General features: G+C 35.4%; 1 protein-coding gene across 1 annotated transcript in view; it reads left to right on the top strand.

Annotated features, from left to right (window-relative positions):
- Positions 1-19,371, top strand: part of LOC139701585 (zinc finger protein 678-like) — a 47,045-nt gene extending 27,674 nt beyond the window's left edge. The window contains 4 exon segments of the mRNA XM_071600689.1: positions 4,564-4,658; positions 7,429-7,592; positions 18,573-19,142; positions 19,145-19,371. Of these exon segments, the coding sequence (XP_071456790.1) occupies positions 4,564-4,658; positions 7,429-7,592; positions 18,573-19,142; positions 19,145-19,371 (1,056 nt within the window).
- The last annotated feature ends 434 nt before the right edge of the window (positions 19,372-19,805 follow it).

The raw sequence follows: 19,805 nt of genomic DNA, 5'->3' as shown, positions 1-19,805 counted from the left end.
TTCTAATTTTGTTAACATTCTAAATGGTAATTTTTATGTCCTACTTTCCAAATAAATTCTCTTAAGTTGTTTAAAAAATGAATAAATAAATAAATACTCATGTCCCCTTTTATAGCCAGGTCTTCTTCCACATAGAAAGCTCTGACTAAGAAGGAATATAATTAATATTTTGTTATTTTTGGTTCCTATGGCCTGAGTTGAAATTGTTCCACCTTACACTCAGAGGCAGAGGGATCTGAGCTTGGTAGTTTTTATAATCAGGCAAAAATTATTAAATCAGAAGTGATTGGGGTTATAATTATTGAATCAAAGCAACAACCAAAGAATAGAGAGTAGAATTCAAAATATGGGAGGCAATTTATCTCTTTCTCAGGCAAATATCTTGATTCATCTCCAGGTTTTGTGATGCCTGGATGACTCTGTCACAGGCCCTTTTCCTCTAACATTCAGGGTCTATAGTATTTTAAAAAATAGTAAGTCTGCAGGACTGGGCATTATGAAACAGAAGAAAGGGGCTGAGTAGAACCTAGGCTTGTTAGAACCTAGGCTTTCCTGAGGTCACCTTTGTAATATTTTAACCCTAGTCTAAACTTGATAGAGCTCAATATACTGATACATCTGGCTCTAAGAATGGGGTTAACAGTCAGGATTCTGCTTTTTGTCCTCTGGCAGATTGGTGAACTCTGCCTGTCCTGAAACCAACTCTGTATTTTCTTGCCTACACCCCTTTAGAGTGGATGTTAAAGACAGAATCAGGACATGAGAATTTTGACTCATGTAAATAATTCACATTTGGGAAGAGCAGTGGTCCAAGGAGTTTTCAGTTTCTCTTTATTTACCAGGTGGCACTCATTTTTAAGTGCATTTTCCAAATGTGTGGTAAGCATGATTTTCCAAAATTTCATCTTTTCTCAGCTAATTCACTATATTATGAAGTATGGTTCCCTGGAACATTTCAAATAACACAGAGTTTTAAATCAACTTTTCCTCTTAGTTTTGGATGGAATTTTAAAAAGTGAGTGAGTGTATGTGTGCATGTGTGTGGTTGTACTTTCACATGAGAGGAACATGTTGTTATAACATGAAAGTCTTTAAAAAAGTCATTTGTACCTAATGCTATGTGTGAAGATGCATGTTCATAATCTCAGCATTTTAGTAGGCTGAAGCAAGAGGATCAATATATTAAGAATAAAAAATATAAAGGGAAGGGTAATGTTGCTAAGTGTGTAGGCACTCCTGAGTTTAATCCTTGGTATTTAAATTTAAAAAAAATCTTTGATCCTTTTGTTTTGATCCTTTTGTTTATTTGCCTTTCATAAGCATAGACCACAAGTTTAAGACCCCCTTAAGAAACTTTAGAGTGTGATATCTCTTCAGTATCTGCCATGTCTTTGAGTAGCCATGGTGTAAAAATTACATGAAGTTGACCTTAGGCCCACAAGCTTCCCTGCTTGTTGAGCTACCTAGAGAATACCATCTTGTGTGTAATCCTCCTTTCCTACAGAGCATCTAGTGGTCAGGGAATGGAGCACCTTGTTGGACTTGCTAGATACTCTAGAGATTACATGAATATTTTTATTGGTTTCATCTAAATAGATCGAATATTGGAATATAAACAATATTTTTCCCAAATGTTAGTTCAGCTCCCCAGAAACACATTGCTGCTCAGACTCACTGACTTTTGTCCTCCCTTTTCTTATTCATCTAGGTAAGACTGATTGTAAGGTGCTAGAATTTGAAGGGAGAATAAACTGTACCAAGAATTCAGAGAAAAATCCTAGTGTGTTTGTGCAGAAGTCTTCAAAGAAAACTCACTCTATGCTAATTGGAATACATAATGTAGTGCCTCAAGTTTGGAGTGGTAACCAAATATTTAAGTAAATAAAATGGTGGATGGAGAATGTCTCATTTTGTTTAACATTTCATTACCTATGAAATGTAATTTATCACTAATATTTGAAAGATAAAGAAAAAAGTTTCCAAACAGAAAATTTAGAGGCAAATTTTAGAATAAAATTGTATTCAAACTAAGATCAATTTTTTAGCCTGTAAAAGAACATAATTGAAGGTTAAGTAAGATATTAATTCTATCCGTAGCTCTAGTGTTCATTGCTGTGGAGCTATTTCTATAATATCAGTTTGGAAAAAAATTAGAGATAGGTAATAAGCAGCTTTTTTTCTAAATCTATACTGCAATACTTTAAATTCATCAAACATAAGATAAGGATGCATCTAAAATCTTAGGCTGTAAAGGGCTTTTTTTTTTTTAGAAGAAAAAGCAAAAATAGAAGGTGAAAACAGGTGGACCAAAGAAGGTTAGTACATTTATATCTTTCTGGGAACATTAAGACAGGCCAGTTATCACAACTACCTGGAGATTGAGAAAGAAAGGTCAAAGTTCAAGTTTAGTGTAGCAACTTAGTGAGACAATGTCTCAAAAGGAAAAATAAATTAAAAGGCCTAGGATATATCTTAGTTGTAGAATGTTCCTGTATCAAAAAAAAATATATAATAATAATAAATTCAAATTCCAAATAAAGGATCCTTTACCCTGAAGCTAATGAATACTTATGAGTTTTAGGAAAAATATTTGTATGTTGGTTTGGGCTGACATGAGATGGCTCAATATTCTAAGGGTTTCACATAGAGAAGAAACATAAGCTTCATTTTTTTTACGAATATTTTGTTCTTACCCCTGAGTGTAAAAGTGTTCAATTAAATATTTTGATGAAAAAATGGAAATATGCAGAATGAGTATCTGAATCAGCATGTTTAAAATAGTGAGGATCTTCTAAATCATAATGGGAAGAGGGCTATTAACTGCTGTAGCAGAACAGAAAAATTGGAGGTAATATCTTCAACCAGTTATTTCCTAAAATGTCCTATATAGTGTCCAATTTTTCTCTGACATTTTTATGTTATATGCAAGCTTTCAATTGTCATCTTCCTGATTTATATAATTTATAAGAAGCTGGTATGCAAAAGTGTGTCCTTTTTATCAGAATAAGTAACTTGAACATGTAGATGTCAAGACCCCTAACATATAGGAAATGAATCATAAATATAAATGTTATTCTATTTTGGGGCTAGACGCTGGTACCTCAGTTAGTAAAATTTTAAAGGAGTAAGCCCCAACCTTGTGGGGTTTGTACTAAGTGGTATCAGAATTGAATTATTGGACTACTAGTTGTTGAAATATTGGTTGTTGTTCCAATTTGCATATTTGATATCAAAAGTGGTTGCAGAGTCAGGAGTGGTGGTACACACCTGTCATCACAGTGGTGTGAAAAAATGAGGTAGGAAGAAAGTAAATTTGAGTCCAGATTCAGTAATTTAGAGGCCCTAAGCTACTTTGTGAGCCCAGTTATCAAAATAAAAAATTAAAACTTCTAGAAATGCACTTCATGGGTAGAGTACCCCTGGGCTAAATATCTAATTAATAATAATAATAATAATAATAATAATAATAATAATAATAATAATAACAACAACAACAATAAAGCAAAAAATCATAGTTCAGAACCTTAAACTAACTTCAGGTATGTGTTCTTTTGCTAGTGATAATTGAGACCCTGGAAAAAGTGGTATTTCCATGCTGTCAAGGAGGCATTTAGGGTGCCAGACTCTTTTATAGTTTTTTTGTTCATTGCTTAGTATTCTCTAACTTCCTACTTTGAAATGAGCCAGGGGAGGTTACAGTTTCACAGTGAGGGTGGTTTTCCAAATCTGGAAATGTTAAACCTGATATATCAGTTTCCTTATGAACTGAGAGAGTAACAGTCTATTCACTTAATTTTCTTTTTCAAATTTTTAATAACTTTTTGCCAGGTAATTCAAGTTGACCCAAGTACCTAAGTTTTTTGTAGTAGTTTGATAGTTAAAATTTTATTCTATTGTTTTAGAAGTGAGTTGTGATCTTGTGGTCTGAAGAAATAAAAGTTTTTTTTTAAATATAGTACTTGTTTTATGGTATGTTTAAATAATGAGAAATAGACAACTTTGGAGATGACCAGTCAAATAAACATGTGGAATGTTGGAAGTTTTGATGTGTCTTTAGTGATCTCATATGTCTTCTACACACTGAGGTGACCACTGTTGTGTGAGTAAATGTATTACTTATAATTTTGCTGTGTATGTGTCAAGTATCATTGCTTTGTTTTATTTTGCTTCTTTTGAATATTCAATAATTAATTGCAACTATTATTCATTCTTTGGGATTACATTGGATTTTTTTACACTTCTTTGCTTCTTTGCTTCAGTGTTTTGCTTCACATATGCTGCTCCCTGGGTTCCATTATACCAACATTATCCACCAATTTTCCTGCTTGTAACTAATGATTAGGGCTGGGGATATAGCTCAGTTGGTAGAGTGCTTGCCTTGCATACACAAGGCCCTGGGTTCAATCCCCAGCTCCACAAAAAATGTATCTTATTGAATGGTTGAGGTCATTTCCATATGTAAAAGCCACTGCTTTTAATTCTCATTACAATTTGTATGAAATTAAATATTATGTCATTAATCATATGGTTTATGTGATATGTATTTACTTATTTTTATTTCAGGAACCATTGACATTAAGGGATGTGATCATTGATTTCTCTGAAGAGGAATGGAAATGTCTGGACCCTTCTCAGCAGACGTTATATGGAAATGTGATGTTAGAGATCTGTAGAAACCAACTTTTTATTGGTGAGCCTAAATTTAAGTCATAATTTCTAATTCAAAACCAAGGTTTATTTTTTTTTAACTTTTTAGAGTGTCTTATGGCAATTTCTATTCAGCATAAAAAGTTTTAGATTCTTGTTTTTAGGACAAAGATTGACATTTATTTATGTAGAAAAGAAAATATTAAAGATTTTTCTTTTTATGTTTATCTTTTCTAAGTAGTGGTCACAATGTAGACAATGAAAATGGTTTCAAATTATTTTAGTGTTGTTGTCTGGAAAAAAAGTTGGGGAAGATAATTGTGTAGAATCTTATAAGGTATTTTCTTTTTCTTTTTTCCTAGTGAGGACAACATTAAAAAGACTTCTGTAGTTACCAAGGAAATAACAAAATGTGACATATGTTATTTTCCATCAAAAAATTATGCTGTCTCTAAGTAATCTTTTGTCACCTCTCTGTCCCCCCAAAAATAACCTTGGGATTTGAAGAGAAAACTAATAGTAGACATATCAAAGTGGGTAGAAATCAATGAAGCAAATAATACACAATTTTAGTTTAAAATGGACTCTTGCTAAATGGCTAAAGCTGAAATTGTATTTCCATGTCTCTGCCTTCCAAGTAGCTAGAATTAACAGTATATTCATTATCTCTCTATATATGAATCTGTTCTTTTATCTAGGAGTAAGACTTTAGCTTTTTAAAGGTACCATAAAGATTTTTACAATTCTTTTAACTTTTATATATTTGTCAAATATGTGATTGTGATCAAAACTTTCCTGAACTTACTGTCTTTTATATTTTAAATTTACTGGTCAGTAGTGTTCATTCAAATTTTTTGTAACATTATTTCTAGAAAGTTTGTATCACATAAAATGTAAGTTCATATTTTCCTTCAAACAAGTGCTGCTTTGTCTCATCTTTTCATCCCTGATGCCATTCCTTTTAGTCTGTTATTTGACTATATTAAATATCCCTCATAAGTAGAATTACCTGGTATTTGTTTTGTTTTTTTTTGTGTGTGAATTACTATTTCACTTAACACACTATACTAAAAGTATATATTATATAAATTCTTATCTTTGAAAAGTTTGAAAACTTTTCATACTTCATTCCACGTTGCCTTCATGTAGTTATGTAAAATGATATTTGATTGGCTTGCCACATTGGTCTCTATTGAATGTTGTTTTAATGAGAATAGATCTGTAAATATATTTTAATTTGATCATCAAGTTGAGGGCTCATTGATGTACTTTTCGTTTTACTACTCATGACTTTCTCAATTACCCTCAAAATCTATTGAATATTGTAGATTTTATTATTTTTATATCAGGAAGTAGTTTTAATTTTTTTTAATATATGTAGTTATTGATGCACAAAGGATATTCCATAGAATTGTTCAAATAACTTATTTGTTTATACAAAAATAATATTGAATGTTTGGTATTACATAGACTGCTTACATTATTTTGGGTGCTGTAGTATTTTTTTTAGCAGAGGTTCTTAACCACTAAGCCCTTTTTTGGGAAGGTTACTGGAGATTAGTCTAAGGGGCACTTGACTACTGAGCTACATCCCAAGCCCCATTACTTATTTTATATAGAAACATGATCTCCTTGATTTGCTTAGCACCTTGCTTTTGATGAGGGTGGCTTTGAACTCACAATCCTGCTGTCTCAGATCCCCAAAGCTGCTTGAATTACAGGTGTATATTACCATGCCTGGCTGGCAGCTGTTTTTATATGTCATTTTGTGACACTGTCAATCTAAGTTGTTTGGGGCCTTGCTTAATTGCTGAATTTGGCTTTAAAATCATATTCACAAATTTTGGATATCACATTCACTTTTGATTTCCAACTTATTATGTTATGTTAGAAAACAACTTCAATATTTTAATATCTTTAACGTTTGTTTTGTGCTTTTAACCTGATCTCTTTAGAATAATATTCCATACACTATAGAGAAGATTGCCTCTGTAAATCTAATTAGTTTTAAATGCTTTTTGAAGTTTTTTTATTCCCTGGATACTAATGCAATGCTATTTTTTTCTTTGCATTAATTGGGGATTGATGTCTCCTACTATTACTTTGTTGCTTTCTGTGATGTTGAATTCTTTTGTGTGTTTTCTTTCTCTCTATTAAAAATATGTTTTGAGACACCAGTCAGACCACAGAGGAGGCCAGCGGCCACCATCTTGGAGAGCTGACGTCACCATCCCTGTTTTCGACTGACCGCAGCTCATTTAGCCATAGAACAGGTAATTTCAGGCTGCCATTTGCCTGCGGCTTGCAGACAGATTACTCAGGCTCAGTGCCTCAGTGCTTCTTGGAGCCTGCTCTTATCAGAGCATACACCGAGCACGGAGCGGCCGAGATCTGGCTCCCGGAACTGCCCTGGCCCAGAGCTAAGGAGCCCGCAGAAACTGCTTCATGGAGCCTGCTCTTATCAGAGCATACACCGAGCACGGAGCGGCTGAGTTCTGGCTCCCGGAACTGCTCTGGCCCAGGGCTAAGGAGCCCACGGAAACTGCTGCTCAGTCCGGGTCCTGCTGAGGGCTGGTCAGGACTCACCCGTTGCTTTGGTTATCCAGCAAAGGGAACGAAATGCTGCCATTTGCATAGGATACCAACATGGCAGAGATCTTATGTCATCAGAAAGCGGCGGAGGAGAGAACTTCATCAATACCAGCGGTGAGAGAAACAGTTGGTCTCCTGGTAGGGAGGGTGAGGCACAGACACCCTAGTTTCTCTCGATTTGTCATCAAGCCAGAGGGGAGGAGCCGGAGCCGGGCTGCCGCCAGTGCCCGGAGCAGGCCAAGCAGCTCTCCGGCGTGGTGGTCGCATGACCCCAATTGGAGAGGGGGCGGAGCGGGGCCGCCACCCGCACCCGGAAGGTGGACAGACCCGCGACCCAGTGGTACATAGGCGTGGTAGGAGGGGCAGGGCAGAGCCGCCGCCCACGCCTGCAAGGTAAGCAGACCTGCGACAGACTGGCGGGTCAGGTCCAGCGGCCTGCCAGCGTGGTACACACGTCACCCCAACTAGAGTAGGGGCAGAGCAGAGCCTTCGCCCGTGCCCAGATCAGGCCCCTCTGGTGTGGTGGTCACGTGACCCCAACTTGAGTGGGGACGGAGTGGAACTGCCACCTGTGCCCGCAGGGTGAGCAGACCTGCGACCAACCTGCAGATCAGGCCCAGCGGTCCGCAGGCGTGGTAGGAGGGGCAGGGCAGAGCCGCTGCCTGCACCTGCAAGGTAGTCAGACCTGCGACAGACCGGCGGATCAGGCCCAGGAGCCTGCTGGCCTGGTACACACGTCACCCCAATTGGAGTAGGGGCAGAGCAGAGCCGCCACCCGTGCCCGAAAGGTGGGCAGACCTGCGACCGACCGGTGGAACAGGCCCAGCAGCCGGCCGGGGTGATAGGCACGTCACCCCAATTGAAGTAGGAACAGAACAGAGCCTTGGCCCGTGCCCGGAACAGCCCAGCGGTCCACGGGTGTGGTAGACAAGTCACACCAATTGGAGGGGGGGCAGAGCAGAGCCGCCGCCTGTGCCTGCAGGGTAGGCAGACGTGCAACCGACCGGCGGATCAGTCCCGGTGGCCTGCCGGCGTGGTACACTCGTCACCCCAATTGGAGTAGGGGCAGAACAGAGCTGCCACCCACGCCCGGAACAGGCCCAGCGACCTGCCATCGTGGTAGTCACGACACCCCAATTGGAGTAAGGAGAGAGCAGAGCTGCCACCAGCGCCTGCAAGGTAGGCAGACTGCCGCCCGACCCTGCAAGGGAGACTTTTCAACTATACAAGAGCAATATAAATATATAGGGGAACAAAAACATTTCAAAAACACAACAGTTTCACCAAGCAGAAAGAAACGCAAGCAGTATGAAAAGACAAGGAAAGAAAGGCCCACAAGCAATGCAGGTCAACTCAACTTTAGAAGAGGTAACAGCTGCAGCAGATGGAATGTCAGATAAAGGTTTCAGGATATACATGCTTCAGATGATCTGGAGTATCAAGGAAGACATTAGACAGCAAAAACAGACAATGAAAGATCACTTCGACAATGAATTACACAAACAAATCCAGGAAGCAAAGGATCAACTATACAGGGAGATAGAGGCTATAAAAAAACAACAAACAGAAATCCTAGAAATGCAGGAAGCAATAAACCAACTTAAAAACTCAATGGAGAATACTACCAGCAGAGTAGAACACTTAGAAGATAGAACATCAGACAATGAAGACAAAGTATTTCAACTTGAAAAGAACATAGACAGCTCAGCAAGACTGTTAAGAAACCATGAGCAGAACATCCAAGAAATATGGGATAACATTAAGAGACCAAACTTAAGAGTCATTGGGATACAGGAAGGTACAGAACTCCAAACCAAAGGAATGAACAATCTATTCAATGAGATAATACGAGAAAACTTCCCAGACTTGAAGAATGAATCAGAATCCCAAATCCTAGAAGCCTACAGGATGCCAAATGTGCAAAATCATAAGAGATCCACACCTAGACACATTATAATGAAGATACCCAACATACAGAATAAGGAGAGAATTTTAAAAGCTACAAGAGAAAGGAAGCAGATTACATTTAGGGGTAAGCCAATCAGGATAACAGCTGATCTTTCAACACAGACTCTGAAAGCTAGAAGATCCTGGAATAACATATTTCAAACACTGAAAGAAAATGGGTTCCAACCAAGAATTGTGTATCCAGCGAAATTAAGCTTCAGGATGGAAGATGAAATTAAAACCTTCCACGATAAACAAAAGTTAAAATAATTTGCAGCTAGAAAACCATCTCTTCAAAACATCCTCAGCAAAACATTACCGGAAGAGGAAATGGAAAACAACAATGAAAACCAACAGTGGGAGGTAGGACAGTAAAGGGGGGGGGGGATAATCAAAGAGGAAAACAAACCATGTTTAGTAACATAAATAAACAAATATGGCTGGAAGAACAACCCATATCTCAATAATAACCCTAAATGTTAATGGCTTAAACTCACCAATTAAGAGACACAGGCTAGTAGAATGGATCACAAAACAAGACCCAACAATATGCAGCCTACAGGAGACGCATTTGATAGGAAAAGACATACATAGGCTGAAGGTGAAAGGTTGGGAAAAATCATATCACTCATATGGACTTCGGAAACAAGCAGAAGTGTCCATACTCATATCAAATAAAATAGATTTCAAGGAAAGTTAATCAAAAGGGATAAAGAGGGACACTACATACTGCTTAAGGGAACCATACACCAACAAGACATAACAATCATAAATATATATGCCCCAAATAATGGTGCAGCTATGTTCATCAAACAAACTCTTCTCAAGTTCAAGAGTCTAATAGACCACCATACAATAATCATGGGAGACTTCAACACACCTCTCTCGCCACTGGACAGATCTTCCAAACAAAAGTTGAATAAGGAAACTATAGAACTCAATAACACAATTAATAACCTAGACTTAATTGACATATATAGAATATACTACTCAACATCAAGCAGTTACACTTTTTTCTCAGCAGCACATGGATCCTTCTCAAAAATAGATCATATATTATGTCACAGGGCAACTCTTAGACAATATAAAGGAGTAGAGATAATACCATGCATCTTATCTGATCATAATGGAATGAAACTGAAAATCAACAATAAAAGAAGGAAGGAAAAAGCATACATCACTTGGAGAATGAACAATAGGTTACTGAATGATCAATGGGTTATAGAAGACATCAAGGAGGAAATTAAAAAATTCTTAGAGATTAATGAAAACACAAACACAACATATCGGAATCTATGGGACACATTGAAAGCAGTTCTAAGAGGAAAATTCATTGCTTGGAGTTCATTCCTTAAAAAAAGAAAAAAAACAACAAATAAATGAACTCATACTTCATCTCAAAATCCTAGAAAAAGAAGAGCAAAACAACAGCAAAAGAAGTAGAAGGCAAGAAATAATTAAAATCAGAGCTGAAATTAATGAAATCGAAACAAAATCAACAATTGAAAAAATTGACAAAACTAAAAGTTGGTTCTTTGAAAAAATAAACAAAATCGACAGACCCTTAGCCATGCTAGCGAAGAGAAGAAGAGAGAGAACTCAAATTACTAGCATACAGGATGAAAAAGGCAATATCACAACAGACACTTCAGAAATACAGAAGATAATCAAAAACTATTTTGAATCCTTATACTCCAATAAATTAGAAGATAGTGAAGGCATAGATAAATTTCTTAAGTCATATGATCTGCCCAGATTGATTCAGGAGGATATAGACAACCTAAGCAGACCAATATCAATTGAGGAAATAGAAGAAACCATCAAAAGACTACCAACTAAGAAAATCCCAGGACCGGATGGGTATACAGCAGAATTTTACAAAACCTTTAAAGAAGAACTAATACCAATACTTTTCAAGCTACTTCAGGAAATAGAAAAGGAGGGAGAACTTCCAAATTCATTCTACGAGGCCAACATCACCTTGATACCTAAACCAGACAAAGACACTTCAAAGAAGAAAACTACAGACCAATATCTCTAATGAACCTAGATGCAAAAATCCTCAATAAAATTCTGGCGAATTGCATACAAAAACATATCAAAAAAATTTGTGCACCATGATCAAGTAGGATTCATCCCTGGGATGCAAGGCTGGTTCAATATACGGAAATCAATAAATGTTATTCACCACATCAATAGACTTAAAAATAAGAACCATATGATCATCTCGATAGATGCGGAAAAAGCATTCGACAAAGTACAGCATCCCTTTATGTTCAAAACTCTAGAAAAACTAGGGATAACAGGAACATACCTCAATATTGTAAAAGCAATTTATGCTAAGCCTCAGGCTAGCATCATTCTGAATGGAGAAAAATTGAAGGCATTCCCTCTAAAATCTGGAACAAGACAGGGATGCCCTCTCTCTCCACTTCTGTTCAACATAGTTCTCCAAACACTGGCCAGAGCAATTAGACAGAAGAAAGAAATTAAAGGCATAAAAATAGGAAAAGAAGAACTTAAATTATCACTATTTGCAGGTGACATGATTATATACCTAGCAGACCCAAAAGGGTCTACAAAGAAACTATTAGAGCTAATAAATGAATTCAGCAAAGTGGCAGGATATAAAATCAACATGCATAAATCAAAGGCATTCCTGTATATCAGCGACAAATCCTCTGAAATAGAAATGAGGACAACCACTCCATTCACAATAAAATAAAAAATTCAAAAAAAATAAAATACTTGGGAATCAACCTAACAAAAGAGGTGAAAGAGTTATACAATGAAAACTACAGAACCCTAAAGAGAGAAATAGAAGAAGATCTTAGAAGATGGAAAAATATACCCTGTTCATGGATAGGCAGAACTAACATCATCAAAATGGCGATATTACCAAAAGTTCTCTATAGGTTTAATTCAATGCCAATCAAAATCCCAACGGCATTTCTTGTAGAAATAGAGAAAGCAATCATGAAATTCACATGGAAAAATAAAAGACCCAGAATAGCAAAAACAATGTTAAGCAGGAAGTGTGAATCAGGCGGTATAGCGATACCAGACTTCAAACTATACTACAGAGCAATAGTAACAAAAACAGCATGGTACTGGTACCAAAACAGGTGGGTGGACCAATGGTACAGAATAGAGGACACAGAAACCAATCCACAAAACTACAACTACCTTATATTTGATAAAGGGGCTAAAAGCATGCAATAAAGGAAGGATAGCGTCTTCAACAAATGGTGCTGGGAAAACTGGAAATCCATATGCAACAAAATGAAACTGAATCCCTTTCTCTCGCCATGCACAAAAGTTAATTCAAAATGGATCAAGGAGCTTGATATCAAATCAGAGACACACCGTCTTATAGAAGAAAAATTTGGCTACGATCTACATACGGTGGGGTCGGGTTCCAAATTCCTCAATAGGACACCCATAGCACAAAAGTTAATAACTAGAATCAACAAATGGGACTTACTCAAACTAAAAAGTTTTTTCTCAGCAAAAGAAACAATAAGAGAGGAAATAGGGAGCCTACATCCTGGGAACAAATCTTTACTCCTCACACTTCAGATAGAGCCCTAATATCCAGAGTATACAAAGAACTCAAAAAATTAGACAATAAGAAAACAAACAACCCAATCAACAAATGGGCCAAGGACCTGAACAGACACTTCTCAGAGGAGGACATACAGTCAATCAACAAGTACATGAAAAAATGCTCACCATCTCTAGCAGTCAGAGAAATGCAAATCAAAACCACCCTATGATATCATCTCACTCCAGTAAGATTGGCAGCCATTATGAAGTCAAACAACAACAAGTGCTGGCTAGGATGTGGGGAAAAGGGTACTCTTGTACATTGCTGGTGGGACTGCAAATTCGTGCAGCCAATTTGGAAAGCAGTATGGAGATTTCTTGGAAAGCTGGGAATGGAGCCACCATTTGACCCAGCTATTCCCCTTCTCGGTCTATTCCCTAAAGACCTCAAAAGAGCATGCTACAGGGACACTGCTACATCGATGTTCATAGCAGCACAATTCACAATAGCAAGACTGTGGAACCAACCTAGATGCCCTTCAATAGACGAATGGATAAAAAAAATGTGGCATTTATACACAATGGAGTATTACTCTGCATTAAAAAATGACAAAATCGTAGAATTTGCAGGGAAATGGATGGCATTAGAGCAGATTATGCTAAGTGAAGCTAGCCTATCCCTAAAAAACAAATGCCAAATGTCTTCTTTGATATAAGGAGAGTAACTAAGAACAGAGTAGGGATGAAGAGCATGAGAAGAAGATTAACATTAAACAGGGATGAGAGGTGGGAGGGAAAGGGAGAGAGAAGGGGAAATTGCATGGAAATGGAAGGAGACCCTCAGGGTTATACAAAAGTACATACAAGAGGAAGTGAGGGGAAAAGAGAAAAATAATACAAGGGGGAGAAATGAATGACAGTAGAGGGTGTAGAGAGAGAAGAGGGGAGGGGAGGGGAGGGGAGGGGGGATAGTAGAGGATAGGAAAGGCAGCATAACACAACAGACACTAGTATGGCAATATGTAAATCAATGGATGTGTAACTGATGTAATTCTGCAATCTGTATATGGGGTAAAAATGGGAGTTCATAACCCACTTGAATCAAAGTGTGAAATATGATATATCAAGAAATTTGTAATGTTTTGAACAACCAACAATAAAAAATTTAAAAAAAATGTTTTGAGTTACAAATATATTTATTGTGATTCTAATCCAGGTATTGTTCATATTTGTTTTTATATAATAATCTATTTTGTCTCTTATTTATATAGTATTATCATTTTTGCAATTTTGAATGTAATATTTGTTATATACTTTTGTTTTTAAGTCTTTTTGTGACCTTATATTTGAACAGAATCTTTTTTAGATTTACATGTGAAATAGTTAACATATTTTTAAGTTTAATCTTGTTAGTCACATTGTGTTCTGATTAGTTTTTTTTTCAAAATAGTTTATTTGTACTTAAATTACTGATGAGGAAGAACTTACTTCTGTAGTTTTCAAGTTTTGTTTATTACTTATGATTTTTCTACTATTAAAAAACTGCCTTAATTTTTAGTTCATATATTTTTATAGTGATATTTTATTTTTTTTCTATTTTTATCTTTGATGTTTACTTGTCATTATTTGGAATTCATAAGAGTACTTAAAACAGTAAAATAAATTGGAAATAACATTCTTATGTTCTTATGAGAATACACAACCAGTATAACTCCACAAAACTTACCACCAGAAGAATAGGTAGTTATTCTTTATGAATGTATGATATGTGAAGATACGTTTTACTGTCATGAATAACTAAAGAAGAAATGAAAAAATAAAGTACTTACTTTGCACTATGTTTTAAATGGAATTAACTTTGGTGTTCTAAGATAATCAGGGTCTTTACATGTGTTGCCATGATTTGTTATTGATTTCACACCCACTTTTCTAACTTATACTAATTAACAAAGATTTATGATAAGTTTTAAGCTTTAGTTTTCCAAATTCTATAGTACAATGAAATGTTTTATGTACAACAATGAAAGTAAAATAAAACATATATTTGTATATATTTTTCTCTTCCACATAAGCTTTCAAGTTTTATATAATTTCTGTTTTGCAAATTTATTTTATTGGAAAGATTCCATTGATTATGTCTCTTAGAACAGGCCAAGAAGTAAAGAAATTTTTGAATATGTATATATCTGGAAAGCCTGTATTTTTCTTAAAGTTTAAAAAGTGGTATTGGTCGATAAACTATTCTAGGTTTATATTGTCTTTTTCTCTCAGCATACATATCTATATACTCTGATTCTTTTCTGGAAGACTTCTGCAAAGGAATCAACAGTTAACCATAAAAGAATATCTTTGTAATTAAAATTTCTCTTTTATTAGTCATATCAAAATTTTTTCTTGAAGAGTTTTAAAAGTTTGATTATGAATTTATTAACTTTTGTCATTTATTTATTTATTTATTGGTACTGGGGATTTAACTCAGGAACACTCAATCATTGAGCCACATCCCAAGCTATTTTGTATTTTGTTTAGAGACAGGGTCTGACTGAGGTGCTTAGTGCCTCACCATTGCTGAGTCTGTCTTTGAACCCATAATCTTTCTGCCTCAGCCTCCCCAGATGCTGGGATTATAGTCATACACCACATTGTCCAGTACTACCTGTGTCTTATAATTAACTCTGACCTTTAATATATTCTTCAAATTTCTGATGTATGAGGCTGTGTGTGTGTGTGTGTGTGTGTGTGTGTGTGTGTGTGTTGTGCCAGGAATTAACCCACACTTTTTGCATGTGAGGCAAACATTCTACCATCTGAGCTGTATCCCCAGCCTGAGACATTGTATAAAAAAAAACATTTTTATTATATAATTTCTACCTTTTCTGTTGCTATTTTTTCTGATTTTTTTTTCAATTTTATATGTTTTTTTTATTTTATTACAGATTTTTCAAGTGATTATTTGGCATTGCTTAGATATTTAACAATATCAACTTTCTGAGTCTCAATTACTAGTGTTATGTTCTTTATTTGCTTGAGTTGATAATACACTTTATTGTATGCGCTATTATTTTCATTGGGATTTTTCTATTTAAAATCTGTTAAACTAGATCATTATAGTCATTTTGGAAAATATTTGGAAGTTACAAAGTAAACAAAAACAAGTCATGTACAATGATATATAAATGTAATTCCATATAACTGGGAAGCTGAGGCAGTGGGATGCAAGTTTGAAATGAATTTTAGAATCTTTGTGATAAACTTTCTCAAAAAAAGTATAAAAATAGAAAAATCTTTGGAAATGTTTTAGTGATAGAATACCCTGTTTTTCAATCTTAAGAAACAATCCCCAAAGAGATAAAAAACAAATAAGATATATTCATTTCCTGCAACATTTGAATCATAGGTGGAGTCCTAATATGTTGAAGTGAAGGGCTATGATATGACATTGTTGTGGTAATAGTAGTCAGTTTGAATATTGTCCTCATCTGTGGTGCTATACATTTTAAAGATGATTTTCGAAGTTTTCACAACTTTCATCAGCATATTGTAGTAAACTATATATATTTCTTGAGTAATAATGGCTTTGAATCATACTGTTCTCTGGCTATCCCCCCGAGCTTTAAAAAATGTGGCATTTATACACAATGGACTATTACTCAGCAATAAAAAAGAATCACTTCATGGCATTTTCAGGGAAAAGGATGGCATTAGAGAAGATTATGCTAAGTGAAGTTAGCCAATCCCAAAAAAACAAATGCTGAATGTCTTCTCTGAAATAATTGGGTGACTCAAAATGGGGTTGGGAGGGAGAGCAAGGGAGGCAGATTACCTATAGATAGAGAAAAGGGGTGGGAGAAAAGGGAGGGAGAAGGGGAATAGCATGGATGGTGAAAGGACTCGCATCATTATACAAAATACATGTATAAAGATGTTAATTTGGTGTCAACATACCTTATATATAATCAGAGATATGATAAATTATTGTATATGGTATATTAAGAATTGCAATGCAAAAATAAATAAATTATTTAAAAAATAAAGTTTTATATATTTTGTGGGAAGCCATCCTGACACGTGACTGGGCGGCTCCCATTAAGGGTCTGAGGCTTCTGGCTGTGTCGGAATTTTCCCCGGCCCTTTCCTGATGAGAGAACCCGTCCGTGTGGGGGTGTGACTGACCACTGACCCCGGGGGCCCAATCACTGACCCTGACCTTGGAGTGCAGTCCCCCCTCAACCTTCATTGGATGGAATTATCCCCTGAATTTCTTGTTCCCCAATAAAAGGCTACTCCCTGGCGTGTTCACTCTCTCTCTCTCTCCTGCTAGCCCTGAGTAATCCTTGCTGCCCTGCTGGGCGGTTAGAGGTTGGAGCCAGAGAGGGGAGCCGTCTCGGACCTGGCAATAGAAATAAGGTAACTGAGTCTGTGTGTTTTATTTTGATCTCTTCTAACTAACTTTATGCCAAGAACTTCATTAATGAAACCATTGCGCAGGCCGCATGGTGGAATATTTGAGGAGTATATTCATATTAGTATAGTAAGTAGAATAACTTGCTATTTTAATTTTTTTCAGGTATGACTTCTAATCAAAACAAAGAATATTCAGGAGAGCAAGAAATAAAATGTTTTTTTGCAAACCTTGATAAAGAGAAGGTATGGATACTAAGACAGTTAATGCTTAATTTTAAGCAAGAAATAGATATTGAAAGAGAGGGAAGTTCAGAAAATTTGTTTTAATGAAGAAAAAAACTAAAAATTATTTATAAAGAAAATTACACAGTCATCATGTTACATTATTACAAACATCTCAGAAGACTGACTACTCAACTAGTGCCAGTCACTTTTTATTTGGTTAAAACTTTTAATCGCATTATTGTAATTGTAATATTTTACTAATCAGTATTTTGTATAGAATCACTTACAATATCCAATATTTTCAAATGCAAAAACATGTATCAAACTGCATATATATGTGATATTTGCAGGCCATTATGAAGCTGCACCTTAAAAATATCTTCAGGAAAATAAAAATTCAACCAGTTTGTTCAGCTTTAGAAATAGGATTAAAATAGAAATAGGCATTTTAATGAAAAAAATAAAAACAGTAATAAAATGCTTAAAAATCAGTTATCTTTTAATGCTTTTAATAATCTCTTCATAAGGGCACATTAGATAAAATTGTACAGATCATTAATATAAAATTGCAGTATTCTAATCTGTCTGATTTATAAAGTAATAAGGAGGCTATTTTCTATACAGTATAGACAAATGGGCTTATCATTTAAGCCATAGCAGATGTAGATACTTGGAGAGACCTCTATATTTATGATAAATCTTTCAACACCTATAGACATGTCTCTAACCTAGGTAATTTGCAGTACATTTGTTTTGGTGTAAAACAATATAAATTCTGTAAAAGTCATTAAAATTTACTTCTTTTTTAAATCCTAGAAAACACCCATGTGATCATTTAAAAGAGCTTTACAATGGTGAAAGTGATAAAGTTTTTAACCCATGCCCATAATTTATTTATCCAAGCATTCATAATCAACAAACAAATTACAGATATAAGGTTTGTGAAAGCACTTGTAATAAAACTGCAAGCATTCCTGAACACCAGAGGATTAATATTCGAGGGAATCCCTACAAGCTAAAAAAAATGTAAAAGCATTTAAAGATTCCTCATTTGTAGATCAGATCAGTGATAAATCCTCTATAACTAAAGGATGTGGAAAATATTTTACTCAAAATTCATCCATTACCAAAAACCATATGCTTCACAGTCTTTACTTACAAATATAAGAAATGTGAAAATGTCTTTAAGTGTTTTTCAAACATTTTTAAAGACTACCCTAATCATACTGGAGAGAAAACCTGGAAATATAAAGAATGTGGCAAAGCTTTTAATCAAAAATCAAACCTTAGTAAACACCAGAAAATTTATACTGGAGAAAAACCATATGAATGTAAAGAATGTGGCAAAGCTTTTAATCAAAGATCAAACCTTACTCAACACCAGAGAATTCACACTGGGGAGAAACCATACAAATGTAAAGAATGTGGAAAAGCTTTTAATCAAAAATCAAACCTTAGTAAACACCAGAAAATTCATACTGGAGAAAAGCCATACCAATGTCAAGAATGTGGAAAAGCTTTTAATCACAGACCAAGACTTACTCAACACCAGAGAATTAATACTTGGGAGAAACCATATAAATGTAAAGAATGTGACAAAACTTTTAACAAAAATTCACACCTTATTAAACAACAGAGAATTCATATTGGGGAGAAACCATATAAATGTAAAGAATGTGGCAAAGCTCTTAATCAAAAATCAAATGTTAGTAAACACCAAAAAGTTCATACTGGAGAAAAGACATACCAATGTAAAGAATGTGGCAAAACTTTTAACCAAAATCAAGTCTTTCTCAACACCAAAGAATTCATACTGGGGAGAAACCATACAAATGTAAAGAATGTGGCAAATCTTTTAATCAAAGAACAAGCCTTTCTCAACACAAAAGAATTCATACTAGAGAAAAGCCATATAAATGTGAAGAATGTGGCAAAGATTTTAATCAAAAATCAAACCTTAGTAAACACCAGAAAACTCATACTGGGGAGAAAACATACAAATGTCAGTAATGTGGCAAAGCTTCTAATTGAGGATCATTTCTTAGTGAATCCCAGAGACTTTATATGGGAGAAAATCCATACAAAGGCAAGTGATGTGGCAAAGCTTTTAATCAAAGATCATGCCTTATTCAACACCAGAGAATTAATACTGGGGAAAAGCCATACAAGTGTAAAGTATATGGCAAAGCTTTTTATCAAAGATCACACATTTCTCAACACAAAAGAATTCATACTGGGGAGAAACTACAAACTCAAAAAAATATGGAAAAGCTATTTCTATTAGAGAAATTCTCATTGTTCACCAAAAACTCCATACTACATTAGAGCCATATAAATGTAAATAATGTGGCAAAGTGTTAAGTATGCTTAAATTGTTACCAGGCAACATATCATTTATACTTGAAACAATCCTCACACATCTAAAGAATGTAAACGTCATTTGT

Source organism: Marmota flaviventris, chromosome 13, assembly GCF_047511675.1.
Source record: "Marmota flaviventris isolate mMarFla1 chromosome 13, mMarFla1.hap1, whole genome shotgun sequence".
In the NCBI taxonomy this organism is placed as follows: domain Eukaryota; kingdom Metazoa; phylum Chordata; class Mammalia; order Rodentia; family Sciuridae; genus Marmota; species Marmota flaviventris.
This window is presented reverse-complemented; position numbering and strand designations above follow the sequence as displayed.